We start from the raw sequence: 16,903 nt of genomic DNA on the forward strand, positions 1-16,903 counted from the left end.
AAACGGAGTGAAACCTGCTCAAAGTGTCAAAGATCATGAAAGCAAGGATATTCAGAACTTGGTGCGGACCGCACCATCATGTCATGCGGCCGCACCATAGGAGTTCAGAGAGTTGGCATTCTCAGTTCCAGCCAATGCGGCCGCATTACAAGCTCACGCGGTCCGCACCACAAAAGTTCAGAGACCATCACAAGCCACTCATGCGGCCGCACTACAAGCTCACGCGGTCCGCACCATAAAAGTCCAGAGACCATCACAAGCTATTCATGCGGCCGCATTACAAGCTCACGCGGTCCGCGCCAGTCATCATGCGGCCGCGCTCCATCATTGTGCGGTCCGCGTCAACATCTTCAGAAGGCAAGTCTCAGAAGTCAAGCAACCCAGTGCGGCCGCGTGTCAATTTCGTGCGGACCACACGGACCCCGCAGGGGTATTTTTGTCCGGTTTTTCTTAACTTAGTATAAATAGAATATTTGCCATTTTTAGGGGACGAATTAGATACCAGAGAGCTGCTGCACTCGTGAGACAAAAGTTTTAGCCTATTTTGGGCATTTTCATCTTGTTTAACGTGGATTCTTGTAGATTTACCTTCTAGTTAATTAATATGTTCATTTTATCTATTTCTCCTTCAATTTCTGTTGTTATTATGGCTAGCTAAACCCATAAGCTAGGGTTGTGGCTCAACCCTAGTGTGGGTAATTAATGGGTATGATTGTTTAATGCTTGAATGATGTTGGGTGTTTGATATTTGGGTTATTTTGATGTTTTCACTTGGATTAGGTGGTTGCAAACACTAAGTCTAGCTTTGTGGGTCTTGACTCTTCTTGAGAAAGAGTGTCTATGACTCCAAAATTAACCCAACAAGGAATTGAGATGGACCTATGAGAATGGTAGTCCCAATTAACGGGTAAAACCTCGAGAGAGTAATTACCCAACTTGAACCCTAAGTTGCTTGGTTTGTTAGCCTGCCCAATTGGTCTCGAGAGAGTCAATTGGGCAAAATTATTCTTTCTACGAGAGGTGTGAGAGTGAGTGATATCGTGCAACGGTTATATCATAAGCCCCATAATCATCATTCTCGTATTAGGAATCTCTACCCGTTAGTTGACCACCTAGGTAAAAGCCACGACCCTATCGGGTTGCACGCCGCAACAGTGATAATTGTGGATCGGGTTGCACGCCGCAACAGTGATAATTGTGGATCGGGTTGCACGCCGCAACAATGTTGAAATATATAAGGGTCGGGTTGTGCGCTGCAACAGTTAATGATACAAATGTGTTTAGTGTTGGTATTGGTTTCTTGTTCGCCGGAAATTATAATTTGCACCTAGATTGATTACTTTGGATTTATTGTTAATATTGTTATCTCCCCACAGCATGTTTCCCCTCCCATACTGTTAGTTGCCTTGTACTTCGATTTCTGCTATATATTTATAATTGCACGGGTTTATGTGGGGTCTAGTCTAGCCTCGTCACTACTTCGCCGGGGTTAGGCTAGGCACTTACCAGCACATAGGGTCGGTTGTGCTGATGCTACACTCTGTGCATTTTTGCACAGGTCCAGGTATTGGGCAGCAGCAGCAGCATTAGCACGGGGGCGAACCTTCAGTCCAGAGAGACCCGAGGTAGCTTGCAGGCGTCCGCAGGCCTGGCGTCTCCCTTCTATCTTTACATTCGGCCGTCATCTCATTGTACCCGAGATAAACAGATTATGTTTCTTTCAGACTTTGTATGTAGTACTCCTTAGATGTTCGTGAGTATGTGACTCCAGTCCCGGGGTAGAGATATATGTGTTGGAACTTCTGTATTATCGATCTTTTATCTACATTTAAGTCTTCCGTTTATGATTTAATTCGTCGCCTTTATTATGCGGTTAATTGTTAAAAGGGACAGTGTTTTAATTAAAATGGTTAATTAAGTTGGCTTGCCTAGCTCCTATTAGTAGGCGCCATCACGACCCCCGAGGGTGGGGAATCCGGGTCGTGACACTAATTCACATTGATATTGACCTGAAATTGGCTCTTCGTGGTCCCCCATATTGAAATATCTATAATAAAGACACAGAAGAAAACATAGAGGGACCACATGAATAATTTAACAACTTTGACAATAAAATATTGAACATACAATAAATTACTGTATATAATATAGTGGAAAGAATAAAGCACACACTTTAAGAGATAAAGCACATGTTTTGTCGATTTCAAACCACCGTGGAAAGCAAAAAAAAAAAACTATCTTTAAGAAGAAATGCACATGATTCTGTCGATTTCAACAACCCAACCTTTACCACACTATGATAAAAAATGTGAAAAGGACACTTGTAGCAAAAAAACGATGTACACCTAGGGCACAAATTGACACCACATAAGGAAACAACAAAGATAGCAAACAAAAAGAGTACAAGAACCACATGCAAACATTATACAATAGAAGCTAGGATCAGAAATACCAGACAAAACCCTAGAAAATTACAAAAAAAAATTGAAGTTCGAGACAGAGACCCAATAAATAGAAGGGAAAATTACCTGAATATCTTCAGATGATCTTCAATTTGTGTTGTTAAACCTTGCTCGATTTTGTCATCCCCTCACCTTTCAAATCGCCATGGAAGAACAGACATGGAAGAACTTAGGTTTTTGTTTGAAAATGGGGGTCTTCTGCCTTCGCGTTGATATTTGGAATCTGCTTATTTGGAACTGGAGCGGGTTTATGAATGGCCCGCTTATGTGGCTGCCATGTCATGGCTTATGTGGATGCCATGTAGGATACAAAGTGCTGATAGGAATGAGCCGTTAGGTTGAAGGCATTAGTGGCCCATTTTGCTAACGCGGAGGATTTTTTTGCCCCAGTTTACTGACGGAGGACATAACTGATACCATAGTTTAGGGATATTTTTGGACATTTTCCGTATATATATATATATATATATAAATGAAAAGAAGGAAAAAGAAGAAAATGTCTGAGTCCCAAATTTACTGCAGAAAATTCTTGGTCGAACGACGACGTTATTGTAGCCTGAGGCTTTAAACCCTCGATAAACCTTATTAGCTCCAACTCAAAGCCAAAGTTCTCCCAATTTTGAGAGTTTCTTCTCATTTTCAAGACCCCAAAATCCAATGGCGCTGTTTGCCACCAGGCGCGTATTAACTTCCAGCATTTACCGTGCACTCTCTTCATCTTCATCATTATCTCGATTTCATTTTGTTATTCCCCTTCTCTTCAATCCCCACTACTACCCGTCAGAGCAATTCGTTCCAACCCGTCCCAAGTCATCCGGGTCGGGTTACTCGCCTCTAAATGATCCTTCACCGAACTGGAGTAACCGGCCGCCGAAGGAGACGATACTTCTGGATGGATGTGATTATGAGCATTGGCTGATTGTCTTGGAGTTTCCTGACCCTAAACCCTCTGAGGAAGAAATGATTAATGCCTATGTTAAAACCCTTGCTGCCGTTGTCGGAAGGTACTCTGAAAACGACCCTCTTGTTTTTTTTCCTTGTTGATATGCTATGCCTTGATCATTTGTGTTTTTGCAAAGACATAGGAAGTTACTTTGGAAAAGACTCGTTTTTCTAGTTGCTCATTAACATACTATACATGAGTCATAGATTATGGGTTCATGGGAAGTTCCTCCGAGAAAGAAATGGTTCTTTTTGGTTCCTTGTTGACATACAATTCCTGGGTCATGGGTGTTTAACCAATGCATGCAAATATTGAATTCCTCATGACGTGTTGTGACGCTAGAGAGGGAGCTGATGAGGAGGGGTAAAGATAGGCTTATTGGAACCGGGGGGGGGGGGGGGGGACCCTAGGATGTATATGACAAAGAACAAGTTAGTACTCATGCTTTTGGACTCAATCTGACGTAGCCCAAAGATAAAGCTATGAAGTGTGTGCGGACATTATGTGCCATGAACTTTATACCATAACTAATATGGTGTCAAAGTATGATTCCCTTAGTATGATGGTGAGAGTGGGACAATCCTCATTTAGGATGCTGATAAGTTCCTAAGAAGGGGGTGTATAGGCTGCCAATGAGGAAGGGTGAGCCGATGAGGATAGGTGAAAGATTGTCAGGCTTCTGGGCCTCTAGAGAAGGATTTCATGTGACACAGGTGAAAAATCCTAGATTATATATGACATAGAACAAGTTCACCTAGATTATATATGACATAGAACAAGTTCACCTGGCAGAATCGCTTTTGGGCTTGATGTAACTTAGCCCAAGAGACAAATTCATGAAATCTGTTGGGAAAAATCGAACAATATGTCCTATAAAATCTGGGATGTAACACATGTCCACCTGGACACGCCATACATCTTAATGGAGTGGAGTGGACAATGACGATTCATACACTCGATTCCAACTTAATCGGGATTAAGCTATAGTTGATTGATTAGGCACCTAATACATACGCTTGACTGTGTGATCCGGCAAAGAGTTTACACTAAGCTATTACTATTAAACTTAATTTTTGTAAAGGTAGGTAGGTCAAGAAACCTTGATTGTAAAATATTATTGGCTAAATTAAAAGGGAATTAGAAGAGATTCATTTGACGTTTCCCCTCACACTATCTTTATGGAATATTCAAAACTTTCTATCTACTACAAACTCAGAATAAACAAAGACGAGAGAATTCAGAAGACTTGCTTCGATTGAGATGCTTAGAATAAGCAAAATGACTTTCTATTTATGTGTAAGCTAGATATTGAGAAGGCTTTTGATCCACTTAATTGGTCTTACCTTATCTCTATTTTAAGGAAGATGTGATTTGGGGAAAAGTGGATCAAGTGGATCAGATTTAGTATTTCAACAGTGAAATACTCAATTATTGTTAACAGAGGATCTGTGGGATTTTTCTCTCCGCAGAAAGGGATAAGGCAGGGAGATCCACTCTCACATTTCCTTTTCATCCCAGCCATGGAGGGACTGAGCAAAATGTTGGAGAAGGCCGGACAAATGCAATGGATCCAGGGTTTCATTGTTGGTTCAAATGCTGAGAACACTGTCAAAGTATCACATCTACTTATGTCGATGATACTTTGATCTTCTGTGAGGCAGAAAGATCTCAAATGCTATACTTGTATCTGACTCTTTTGCTATTTGAGGCTTTATCAAGGCTACATGTCAACAAGTTGAAAAGCATCATCTATCCGGTAAACAATGTGCTGAACTTAGAGGAGTTGTCTAGTATCATGGGCTGTACTATGGAGCACCTCCTACGACCTACCTAGGTCTCCCATTGGGGGCTAAATTCAAGAGTTGCGAGGTATGGAATGGAGTCATTGAGAAGTTTGAGAAGAGATCAGCATCATGGCAGATGCAATATCTATCAATGGGTGGTACGTTAACCCATATAACTAGTGTGCTCGATAGTATCCCTACATATCACATGTCTTTGTTACCCATCCCCAAAAAGGTGCTAAATCAACTAGACAAGTTCAGGAGGAATTCTTATGGGAGGGGAACAACAACTCTAAATTCTACTTGATAAAGTGGAAAAGGTCATGCAACCAAAATACAAAGGAGGTCTGGGTATCAGAGACTTAACCATCCACAACAAAAGCTTGCTAATGAAATGGTTATGGAGATATGGCACAAGTGATTCAAGCCTCTGGAAGGAGGTAATCAACGCCAAGCATGGGAAGAGAGATCATTGGAGCATTAAAATTGCCATTGCACCTTATGGGGTTGGGCCATGGAAGTACATCGGCAAACTTGGACATGAATTTGTCTAGGATGTTCACTACAAAGCAGGGAATGGAGCACATATCAAATTTTGGAAAGACAAATGGATGAGCAACAACCCACTCATGTTTGAATACCCCACCATTTTCCAGATTGCCCTTGATAAGGATTCCTCCATTGCCCAAAACAGAACTGGCAATATTTGGGATGTGCACCTTAGAAGATCTATACAAGATTGGGAAATGGACAACTTGATGGACATGTTAGCCAGAGTGGAGGTCTTCACCATCGATGAGAATCTACCTGACACTATGAAGTGGGGGAACAAGGGCATCTTTACAGTGAAAGAATGCTATAAGGACATCTGTACTCAGAACCAGGTATTTGACTCAAACCCTTGGCCATGGAGACTAATATGGAAGACCAAACTACCCACCAAGGTTATTTGTTTCAGCTTGATTGCTCTATATGAAGCCCGCTTAACACTGGAAATCTCAATAGAAGAGGCTTTCAACTGGGCAACAGATGCTACATGTGTAAGGAAAGCTCAGAGAATGTCAGTCACCTGCACTTGCATTGCCCAGTTGCCACTGATCTATGGAACATACCTTATATCTTTTCGGCTTGAACTGGGTCTTGCCATCGTATATTAGAGAGGCATACACAAGCTGAAGTCTTTGGGAAGTTGATAAGGCCATCAAGGAGATCTGGTTAATGATTCCTGCAATTATTTTTTGGAGTTTGTGGAATGAAAGGAACCAAAGATGCTTTAATGGAATCTCAACTCCAAATCACACTCCTAAAGCTAATTGTTTGCTCACCCTTTTTAGCTGGGTCAAGTTAACCCCTGTAATTAGCACTGACCACCTTTTGGACTTTTTTAGCTCCTTAGTTATAGTTTAGCACATCCTAAAGGGGCTTACAAACTCTTGTTTTTCTGTAATTTTGTCTTCTGATTTTGTAACTATTGCATCTACTTGATGCCTTTCTAATGAAATACCTTACTTCATAAAAAAAAGGATTTGCCTTTTCTGAAGAATGTCAAATGCCAATTTGGCTCTTTATTTCAAAAAGGTCATGACCTTTCAAGCGCCATGGCCTTTCAGTAATGTCAAATGCCATGGTATTTTCGATAATTAAATGGCCAAATTTAGGCCACTTCTACCTGACAAATAGCTCAAAAATTGTCAACGACCCAAAAGAATTATTTAGAGAAAGTCTTGAAGAAGTTTACGGATGCTGCTAACCTGTAAATACTTCGGTTCATGCACATTTTAAGTTAACAGTGGCTCAGGCATTGTAGTTGGTGGAAGAAAATAGGATAGCACAGGTTCCACATTTTAGTGAGTCGATAATATAGTGTATGCGATGTACACATCGAGTCATTTCTCAAGTAGTAAGTGTAGTGAGCAGTGTATAGCTTATCTTGATAAGGCATATTGGCAAGTTGCGAAATAGATTTTCAAATAACTTGCAAGGTACTACACAATCATGTTTGGATTTTGGGAAGAGTAATGACACTTTGGTTACTTTGGTAGACCCAGTTTATGAGGTGATAGAACAGCGCTTACAGGCTACATTGGAAAGTTATGCCATTATTTGGGAAGCTAGGTCATAATATAGTAGCTTTATCCTAAAGCAAAACACATGGTAGTGACCAAAGGCAATCAAAGAAACCTTGTGGTTGAAGGTTTTGTTTATTGAATGTAGTCTACTTCAAGGTGGCATTACCATCTGCTGTGATAATCAAAGTGTTATTCACTTGATTACTGATTAGATGTATTATGAGAGGGCAAAGTATATTTGTATGAAGTATCATTTCATTCGGGAAATCATTCCTGAAGGAAAGGTCTAAGTTCGGAGTGTCAATACTAGAGACAATTGTTACCACTTACCAGCGTTATCAAAAGCGAAAGCACAAAAATGCTCTAAGGTCCATTGGGCTTTAAGCGAAAAGCGCAGATAAAGCGTGGACTTTAATGAATAAAGGCGAAAAAGGAGAAAAATTACAAATATGCATGTGTAGTCCAAGACTAATAATTATAAGCATGAATAACAAACATATGGATTAAGAAATTAAAAGAAAATTGCGATAAAGCGAAATTTCAATTATTTAGTGTCGCCTCCTCAGGGTTACACTCATTAGCAAGGAAAGGTATTCCTTAGAGCCTTGATGATGACATTGAAGCCCCCTCTTAGCAAGGCGAAGCGCTCAACCTGTTTTGCATCTCTCTCTAGGGCTTAGGCGCACTTTAAGTGCGCCTTTGACAACACTAATTGTTACCATTGTCAAAGAAAATGTCAATACTAGAGACAATACTTGAGACAATCCTACTGAAATATTTATTGAGCTCCTCCCAATTGTTAAGTTCAAGCCCTCTTTGAACTTGATTGGTATTGGTGATTGAATGGGTTGTAGACAAGAATTGGAATGATCTAAGGTTCTGATTTCCCTTAGTGTCGGAATCCTTTCTGCTATGTTTGCTATAAATTTGTCTAAGTCTTCTCTATCGATCATGAGCACTCTGACTGTCGTAACTCTCTCCCGAGTAATTACAACAATATACTATTATCCCGAATTACGCTAGCTAGCTTTAATTACAACTCACTTAGATCGCACCCTAGGTTTCGTTATCCCTAATCCCACCTTTAAACCCTTCGTACTGATCCCTCATATACGTTAGGAGTGGTGTTGTTCAACAACTACCTAAATATGCACTCTCTCCCGAGTAATACATACTAAATAGGCACAGTCAATTGAGGGCCCTTCAATCAATAACAATCACAATATAGTTGAACAAATAGAGAGAATACTATGGCAAATCTATATTAACATAACAAGAAAATCATCCTCCAATAGGTTCCATCAAAACCCTAGATAAGAAGTTTAGCTATGCATCATAATTGTTTTCACAATCATCACAATAGAATTCATCATCAATGATAAAAACAAGAGGAAGAAAGATTAGAACTCTATGCCGAATCTTCAGTCTTGCTTCTTGCCTGTTCTTGCCTTCAAAATCCTTCCAAAAACCAAGATACCCTCTTTTTGGGCGAGCTGAGCTTCATATAGGTCAAGGAGAGTCGCCTCTGAACTTACAAATTTACCCCTGAAATAAAAATCCTCGGAGAGACGTGCGCGGCCGCGGATCAACCACGGATGGACCGCGCATATTGCCTTTCGTTCTGCCTGACAAGCGCGGCCTGTGCGAGGATGCGGATCGACCGCGCACCTGGAGAAGATTTCTGCCTTCAGTTTTCTTTCTTCTTTTGCGCGCGCTCACCTCCGTTTGGCGTTCATTGCTCCATATTAATTCCAAAATACTCTTCAATGTCCTCATAGCCCGGCATTGCTCCTACAAAGCATAAAGTTATTAAGTAGAACAGTTTGTTATCATTTAACATTCAATAATCAATAAAGTGTAGCTAAGTTAGAGCGTCAATGGTAGCTAAATTACATAATTATCGCCTAGTATAAGTGATTGCTAAATCATTTCTGATTAAGATGGAGCAAATACACTATATTAGCCAAATCTAGGCTGATGTGGAAATTTGTCAGACAGAACTGGTCGATATTGGCTATTCAATTTCTAAAAAGGTTACGACGCTTGACATTATTTTCTGACCCTTGTCACTAACTCATTACTAAAGTCACAACCATTGGCATTATTGAAAGGCTATGATCCTTAGCATTATGTAAGGTCATGACTCTTTCGAAATGAATAGTCAATTGGCTCTTCAAAAAAGGCAAAGCATTTGCCCGTAAATAAAAAGCTGTCATGCTCAGTCTATGGTTTGGAGACCGACTCCTGAGTCTAAAGGTTTCAAGTTGAGTAGGACAAAGACAGAATACTCGGAGTGCAAGTTCAGCGACGCGATGGGGGAAACAAATATGGACGTAAGGCTGGGTTCACGAGTCAATCCCGAGAGAGGAAGTTTCAAGTATCTTGGACCAGTTATCCAGGGGAATGGGGAGATCGACGAGGATGTCACACCGTATAGGGCAGAGTGGATGAAATGGAGGTTGGCATCTGGCGTCTTGTGTGACAAGAAGGTGCCACCGGAACTTAAAGGTAAGTTCTACAAAGCGGTGGTTAGATCGATCATGTTGTATGGGGCAGAGTGTTGGCCAGTTAAAAGTTCCCATGTACAAAAGATGAAAGTAGCAGAAATGAGGATGCTGAGATGGATGTACGGGCACACTAGGTTGGACAAGATTAGGAATGAAGATGTTCGGGCGAAGCCGCGAAAGTGGGCGTAGATCTCTTGGAAGACAAAATGCGGGAAGCGAGGCTTAGATGGTTCGGGCACGTGCAGAGAAGAAGCCTAGATGCCCGGTTAGGAGGTGCGAGCAATTGGTCTTGGCGGGTATGAAGAGAGGTAGAGGACGGCCTAAAAAGTATTGGGGAGAGTTGATCAGACTGGAATGGCGCTATTCCAGCTCACTGAGGACATGACCCTTGATAGGAAGGTGCGGAGGTCGAGTACTAAGGTTGGAGGTTAGTAGGTAGTTGAGCATTTTTCTACTCCGTACGGGGTGTAAGATTAGTCTGTTAGTGTTGCCTAAAAAGTATTGGGGAGAGGTGATCAGACTGGAATGGCGCTATTCCAGCTCACTGAGGACATGGCCCTTGATAGGAAGGTGTGGAGGTCGAGTACTAAGGTTGGAGGTTAGTAGGTAGTTGAGCATTTTTCTACTCCGTACGGGGTGTAAGATTAGTCTGTTAGTGTCTTGTTGTCGTGTGCTAGTGATACGTGTTGTGTTCTTACTATTTTTCCGCTTCGGTTTTCTAGCACCTTGCCATTGTTACTGATTAATGGTATTGCTTTTTCCATTTATTTTTCTGATTCTATTTTTATGACCTCTATTGTTGTTACTGTTCTATTGTCTCTTTTTTATCTTCTTGTGCTGAGAGTCTATCGAAAATAGCCTTTCTACCCCACCAGATAGGGTAAAGTCTGGTACACACTACCCTACCCCACTTGTGGGATTATACTGGATTGTTGTTGTTGTTTTGCTCGTTCTATGCATTCCAATCAGAAGCAAGTTCTTTTGGATTATCTCATCTTTTTAAAATTTTAGCTTGTAATAGATAGAAAGTTTTTGTAATCTGTATAGTTACTGTTAGGAAGCACTTTGAGTGAATCTCTTTTGGACCGATCATTGTTGGGGTTTTCTCTATTTCTCTTGGGATATTCTGGGATAATTAGAGTTTTTACTCTATTTTGTACACTTTTGATATAGTGAATTTGCTTTGTTGTTCATGAACATAGGTCAAATTGACCGAACCATGTAATTCCCTTGTCTCTTTATTGTCCTTGTTGTCATTATTAAATGGCTATTTTTGGTAAATTCTACAATATCGTGGCTATTGATCGTTACGGGAATCACATCTTTTAACCTTCAAATGTATTTAGAAACAAAATTAGTTAAAATGTGATACAAGTGGACTAACGATTTGTTTTGCAAATTTGAAGTTTCCAGTGTGCTACTGTGTTGTTTATGGAATGACATTATGCAGTTCACTAAGAGATTGGACGATCGAAATACTGTTGAATTTTCCGGACTTACATGTAGTTAGTTGCTCGAAGAAAAAATTATCCGAATCACATTTTATTCAAGTTTAATTTAATTTATATTGTATGTCTACGAGTTTAGTTTCCAACGCATTAAACCGTTTGTCGATACGACATCGGAGTAGAGATATATTCGCGTTTTCCGGAGACTGCGCAAGCAGCTCTCTATGGGACCCAGGACCCACTTAGGCGGTTGAGATATCTATATATATATATCCGTTTTAACTCATTCTTTTTCACTCTCTACACCCTAGACACCTAAAAACTTTCTCTCAAAGTTCTTTCATGATCCAAGACCCAAACCCAAACCCAAGGGCAAACAACACAAATCAAGTGTCGGGAATTCCGTGGCGCTAGTGAGTTTCTTGTTCTTCTTGTGGTTATTGATTTTGGTGTGGTTTCAGCCCGTGTGGGGAGTTGTTTAAAGTGGTTTAAGTTCTGTAAAATACTCTCCCAACGTGGGGAGTTATTTAAAGTGGTTTAAGTTCTGTAAAATACTCTCCCAAGGTTTTCATATCAACCCTTGGTGATTTCAAGTCTTCCAAAGTGATTCTAGTGCCGAGAAACCCGAATTGATTGCCAGTTTCGCTTCCTTGTTCTTGTGGCTGCGTTGGAGGATATTTCGTGGTGAAGTAAGCTCAAATTGGAGTTGTTCTTTCTGTTTAAAGGCAAGGAACCTCGGTCAAAATTGGCATTGAACTGTAGCAAAAGAGACGATAGCAATTTGTTTGCAAAAGTTGACATTCCAAATTGCTCCTAAGTTGTTCCTAGAGCGACATGATGCAATTCACTAGGGATTGGAGACTCGGGAAACATTATGTTGTATTTATGTATGGCTGTGGCTTACGCGTTATATCTGTCAATATATTTGTTTTTTTTTCCCGTTAATCTGTTCTAGTCTTTTCTGCAGAATTCTTTACAGTTCATAGCTCTGTTTATTTATTCTTTCAACAAATATTTCTTTTCTTTTTTAATATATTGGATCTATTATGAAGTGTGCCTATGTTGCAGAGTAACTATATTGATGCATATATGACCCATTATGTGCTTGAATATACTGTATTAGAATTTTAAAATGAACAGAGCTATTTCACTTCCTTGTCTGGTAAACTTTATTATGATTGTTAGGCATAGGTTCTTTGGTCTATGTAGTGGTATTTCATAGCTGCTTGTTTGATATGCAGTGAGGAAGAAGCAAAAAAGAAGATTTACTCTGTTTGTACAACTACATACACAGGTTTTGGTGCTTTGATTTCTGAAGAGCTTTCCTACAAAGTTAAAGGTACATGGTTTCCTTTGCTGGTCATTTAAGGTGTCTTGTTCGTTCATATGCTTTCCTTGAGTTACTTTCTATCTGAAGTTTTATGCTCTCCATTTTAAAAGCAGCCTTGTCATTGTAGAAGGTTGAGAAATGGTACTTTTCTGTGCTTCCGAGTTTATTTCAGGATAAACTTAAATGGGGATAATCTAGAAGTGCTAAAGTAGCCTTGCAAATTTTGTGCTATGATTACCGAATAAGGAAAGATGAATATTCACATTCCTCCCTTCCACACTAATCCTAGAGTAGGAAAAGACATGCCTTTGGTGTAGTCGTCTATAGTCGTAAGTGCTTACTGGTGTCCTCTTTCTAAAAAAGAATATCAAATTTAGGATTGGCTTTGGACCAGAATGAGGCGGAACGGAAGAAAAAGGATTCATATGGTCAACACAAACTATTTTGGGATCGAACTAAGTCCTTCACGTTGTCGTTAAAGGCTCGGCTAATATGCGCATACGCTTAAGCCTAAATTAGGTACAACACAGGATGAACCCTTTGTCTCATATAGGCAGTGTTTCGGTGCATGGGTCACTGATATAAGTCATGCACCTCATTGCGCATGAGCTCTGTCATTAGAAGGCATCACTAAGCAATTCAATTAGTTGAATTTTTTTTAATTTCTTTGTCCATATAATTGTTGTTTGTGTTTGTAATTATCCTTCTAGTATCACATGTATACTTTACTATTCTCTTTTGTGCTTCACTTCATAAAACCAGTGCACTTTTTACGCATTGCTTAAAGCTCCACTATACCTTTATGTTCTTCCTTTCATTTACGTTGATAACACTGCTAGTTTATTAATTAAACTTCAGGATTGGCTTAAACCTTTTCTATGAAAGTTACTGAGAGGAACCCTTGTTTCATGTAGCTATTAGCCTTTCCTAATGTTGGCATGTATGCGCTTAAGTTTGGTCTCCCTGTTAGTAGTTAGCGGATTTGTGGTTATTCTTGGAATTGTGTTATTTGATTTCAGCCTGATTGGTTTCTTATTATATTACGTAGGTTTACCTGGTGTTTTGTGGGTCTTGCCAGATTCATATCTAGATGTCCCCAACAAGGATTATGGAGGTTTGTATGCTGGAAACTTGCGCTTTTATGCCATGGCGATTCTTCAGTCACTTGTAGCATGTTTATTAAGTAAATCACTTGTTTACTGTTTCCACTCATTGATGTTTAGGGGATCTGTTCGTAGACGGAAAAGTCATCCATAGGCCACAATATAGGTTCAATCAAAACCAAAGTTCTAGACCCAGGCCTCGACCTCGTTATGACAGACGCAGGGAGACAATGCAAGTAGAAAGAAGAGAACCAATACAAAGAGGAGCCTGGACACCCAATCAGCAAGCTCCTCCTGCACAACCAGTCTCAATCGAAGGCCAGAATTTCTCTCATGGAACTGGAGGAGGCCCGGCAGGATCTCAGGGGAATAATGGTTGAAGCTTCTACGCCAATTGTCAAACACTAAAATCTTTAGTAATGGGACTAGGCCTCATAAATTGTTCGTTTCACAAGTTCTGCAGCGTTGTTCCGAACATAGCGTAAGGACATATTTTCCAAATGATTGTAATGTGAATATCTTCCCTGTTCACATGAAGGGCATTAATATAGTAGGAGATGAATCTTCTTGTCTAATTTGGCTTTGGGCAAGTGTTTGCAGATTTAAGTGTTGTAAATCAGTAATTCAAAACAGCATCAATACGGATATCCCTTACTTTTGTGCAGTGGTAACTTGGGTTTTAAGTTCCTAGGGGTGTAGCGTAGTGGTCGTTGAAGTAGGAGGAGAACCATGATGTATGGTTTAATTCCAACGGAGGTAAATAAGTGATTATTTCTCATTTGCCTAAGTTTTGATGGATAAAGTTACTCAATACCTGTGCTGGTAGGGATAATAGGTACCGGATAAAATAATTGAAGGGCGAACACCACCATCATATTTGTGTTATTAGGGGTAGGGGTGGGCATCGGCAGGTTCGGTTCGGTTATGAATATTATCGGTTTTGCCTATCGGTTATCAGTATACAAATATCATAACCCGATAACCAAATCGATAAGATATTTGTTATCGGTTATCGATCATTATCGGTTCGGTTATCGGTTTACTCGATAAGATAAAACAACTAAAACAGTTTTGCAATGTATAAACGGTTTTATAAGATTTTAAGAGTTGTTTTGCTAAAACTCTTTTCAGAACTGTTCTATTTCATAAGAATTTAAATTTACTGCAACATCCAATAAAATAAACACCAACCAAAGTTTCTATCTTTCATTCTTCAACCCAAAAAATACAAACAAAAATTCCAATATCAGTCGGTGACGAAAAAACAGAATATCAGTCATATTTTCACTTCGACACTTTCTACAAATACAAGGGATCTAAATGAATAACAAATACAAGTGCCAGCCACGATGCACATGTTTGTGATGCAATTTTTGTAAATGTTAAAGAAAAAGTGAGAAGTTGAGTCACTACCCTTCGACTACTTTGAAGACTGAACAGCTTCATCAAATAGTTCTGCTAAACATAAAACTAATAGTTCTGCTAACAATAGAACAATAGAACTAAATCTGCAACAATAGAACAGAGTTCAACACTAATAGTTCAACACTTCAAGTAATAGTTCAACACTACAAACAGTCCAAAGTAATAGTTCAAACACATTAATAACAATACAAAATAGTAGCAACCTTAAGATTAACAAGTCCAAAGTCCAAACATAGTACTAATGCGACTGAAGAGTGAAGTGAAAATGCGACTGAAGAATCTGATGGATCTGAGAAATGAAGTGAAGATGCGACTGAAGAGTGAAGGAAAGAAGCTGAGAAATTCGACTGACGCCGGCCTGAGTCTTGACGGGCTGACTGGTGAGGGCGTGAGGCGGAGAAACTGAGAAAGAATAGGGAAATCAAAGAGTGAACTATGAATTATGAAACCCTAGTATGTATATACTTAAGGGTAAACTAGTAATTAGTTAATCCTTATTGGGTTATCGGTTTTACCCAGTAACAGAATTGCCAAACCGAGCCTGAACCCATAACCCAATAAAAAAAAAATTCTAAACCCGTTACCGAACCGTTAACCCAATAACCCAATAAATAATTAACGGTTCGGATTATCGGTTTTACCCGATATATGCCTACCCCTAAGGGAAAATTTCACATAAGAACAACTGAGCTTCCTACTTTTCAATTTTATAACCCATATTTCAATTTACAACCAACTAGCCCAAAAATATAGGCTAAGATTCAACATCCAACTCCAATAGGTTCTCAAAATTACTATTTAATTTTTAAAAAAGATTGCTCAAGCTTTTAAGTTAATTTTCGAATCAGTAACTGTGACTCAAATATTAGTTCAACAAACCAAATCCATTTGGGTGGTGAAAATTAGATTTTTACAAGCTTAAATATGTGGGTTTAAATTTTGAATTTGATTTTGTGAGAAATTTAGAGTGGGTATTATTTAGACTTGTTAGAAATTGTATAAGGAGGTTGTATATAAAATTTGAAGTCATTTAATGGAGATTTGGACTGGTTTTGAACAAGAATTACAACTGAAAATCGTGGAAGAAGTTCGTCTACAGACGCTTGTATAAAGGGGTATAAAGTGTATAATAGTGTATAAGTTGTGTTTATACACTCATATACATTATTATACTAGATTATACATAATTATACAAAAAACTGACGTCGTCTTCTTCCTTGCGTCTTTTCTGAAATTTAACTCAAATCTTGCTTAAATCTACTCCAAATCACTTCAAATTTAAACTTTGAACACCTTTTGATATTTTCAATGAATTGGAACAACACCCAATCCAAATAACTAACAAACTAAAAAAATTCTATTTTTGAAAGCAAAGCTTTGAATGACCTTCAATGGTGGACTTTTACGTACTCTTCGATTTTTTTACATTGCAACCAGATGATATAGAGAAAGAAGCAGTAATGGCGAACGTCAACTTGAATCATGTGTAGAAGATGTGAGAAGAAGAGAGAGTGAAAGCAATGGTTGTGAGAACAAAGATTTAACTCCATAGCTTTTAGAAGCAATGGTTGTAAGAACACAAATTTTAAATTTGCAAGAGTTAGTGTTTTCAAAATATGTACAATATGGGCTAGGTAGGGTAAAACTTAAAAACATGGGCCATTTTTTGTTATGGTGTGAAGTCATGTGTATTTTCTTGTAATTCTTTCTATCCCTAATTAGGGGCAGTCAAGTGCTATATTATCTTGTTTTGGCTAAGCTTATGATAAATTAGACTATTAAGAATATATTTTATAGAAAAAGGTACAAGTAGCTGAAATGTGCGCCACGCA

General features: G+C 39.2%; 2 protein-coding genes across 2 annotated transcripts in view; one reads left to right on the forward strand and one right to left on the reverse strand.

Moving 5' to 3' along the window:
- Nucleotides 1-2,623, reverse strand: part of LOC109217767 — a 4,943-nt gene extending 2,320 nt beyond the window's left edge. Inside the window, exon 1 of the mRNA XM_019382036.1 lies at nucleotides 2,595-2,623. Coding sequence (XP_019237581.1) covers nucleotides 2,595-2,623 — 29 coding nt within the window. The remainder of the gene's footprint in view (nucleotides 1-2,594) is intronic.
- A 411-nt stretch (nucleotides 2,624-3,034) lies between these two features.
- LOC109217772 (multiple organellar RNA editing factor 3, mitochondrial-like) lies at nucleotides 3,035-14,310 on the forward strand. The gene is made up of 4 exons (XM_019382041.1): nucleotides 3,035-3,466; nucleotides 12,455-12,552; nucleotides 13,592-13,657; nucleotides 13,767-14,310. The coding sequence occupies exons 1-4, from the start codon at nucleotides 3,120-3,122 to the stop codon at nucleotides 14,024-14,026; spliced, it is 771 nt and encodes a 256-aa protein (XP_019237586.1). The 5' UTR covers nucleotides 3,035-3,119; the 3' UTR covers nucleotides 14,027-14,310.
- Nucleotides 14,311-16,903: the final 2,593 nt, after the last annotated feature.

This window comes from Nicotiana attenuata, unplaced genomic scaffold, assembly GCF_001879085.1.
Source record: "Nicotiana attenuata strain UT unplaced genomic scaffold, NIATTr2, whole genome shotgun sequence".
Taxonomy (NCBI): domain Eukaryota; kingdom Viridiplantae; phylum Streptophyta; class Magnoliopsida; order Solanales; family Solanaceae; genus Nicotiana; species Nicotiana attenuata.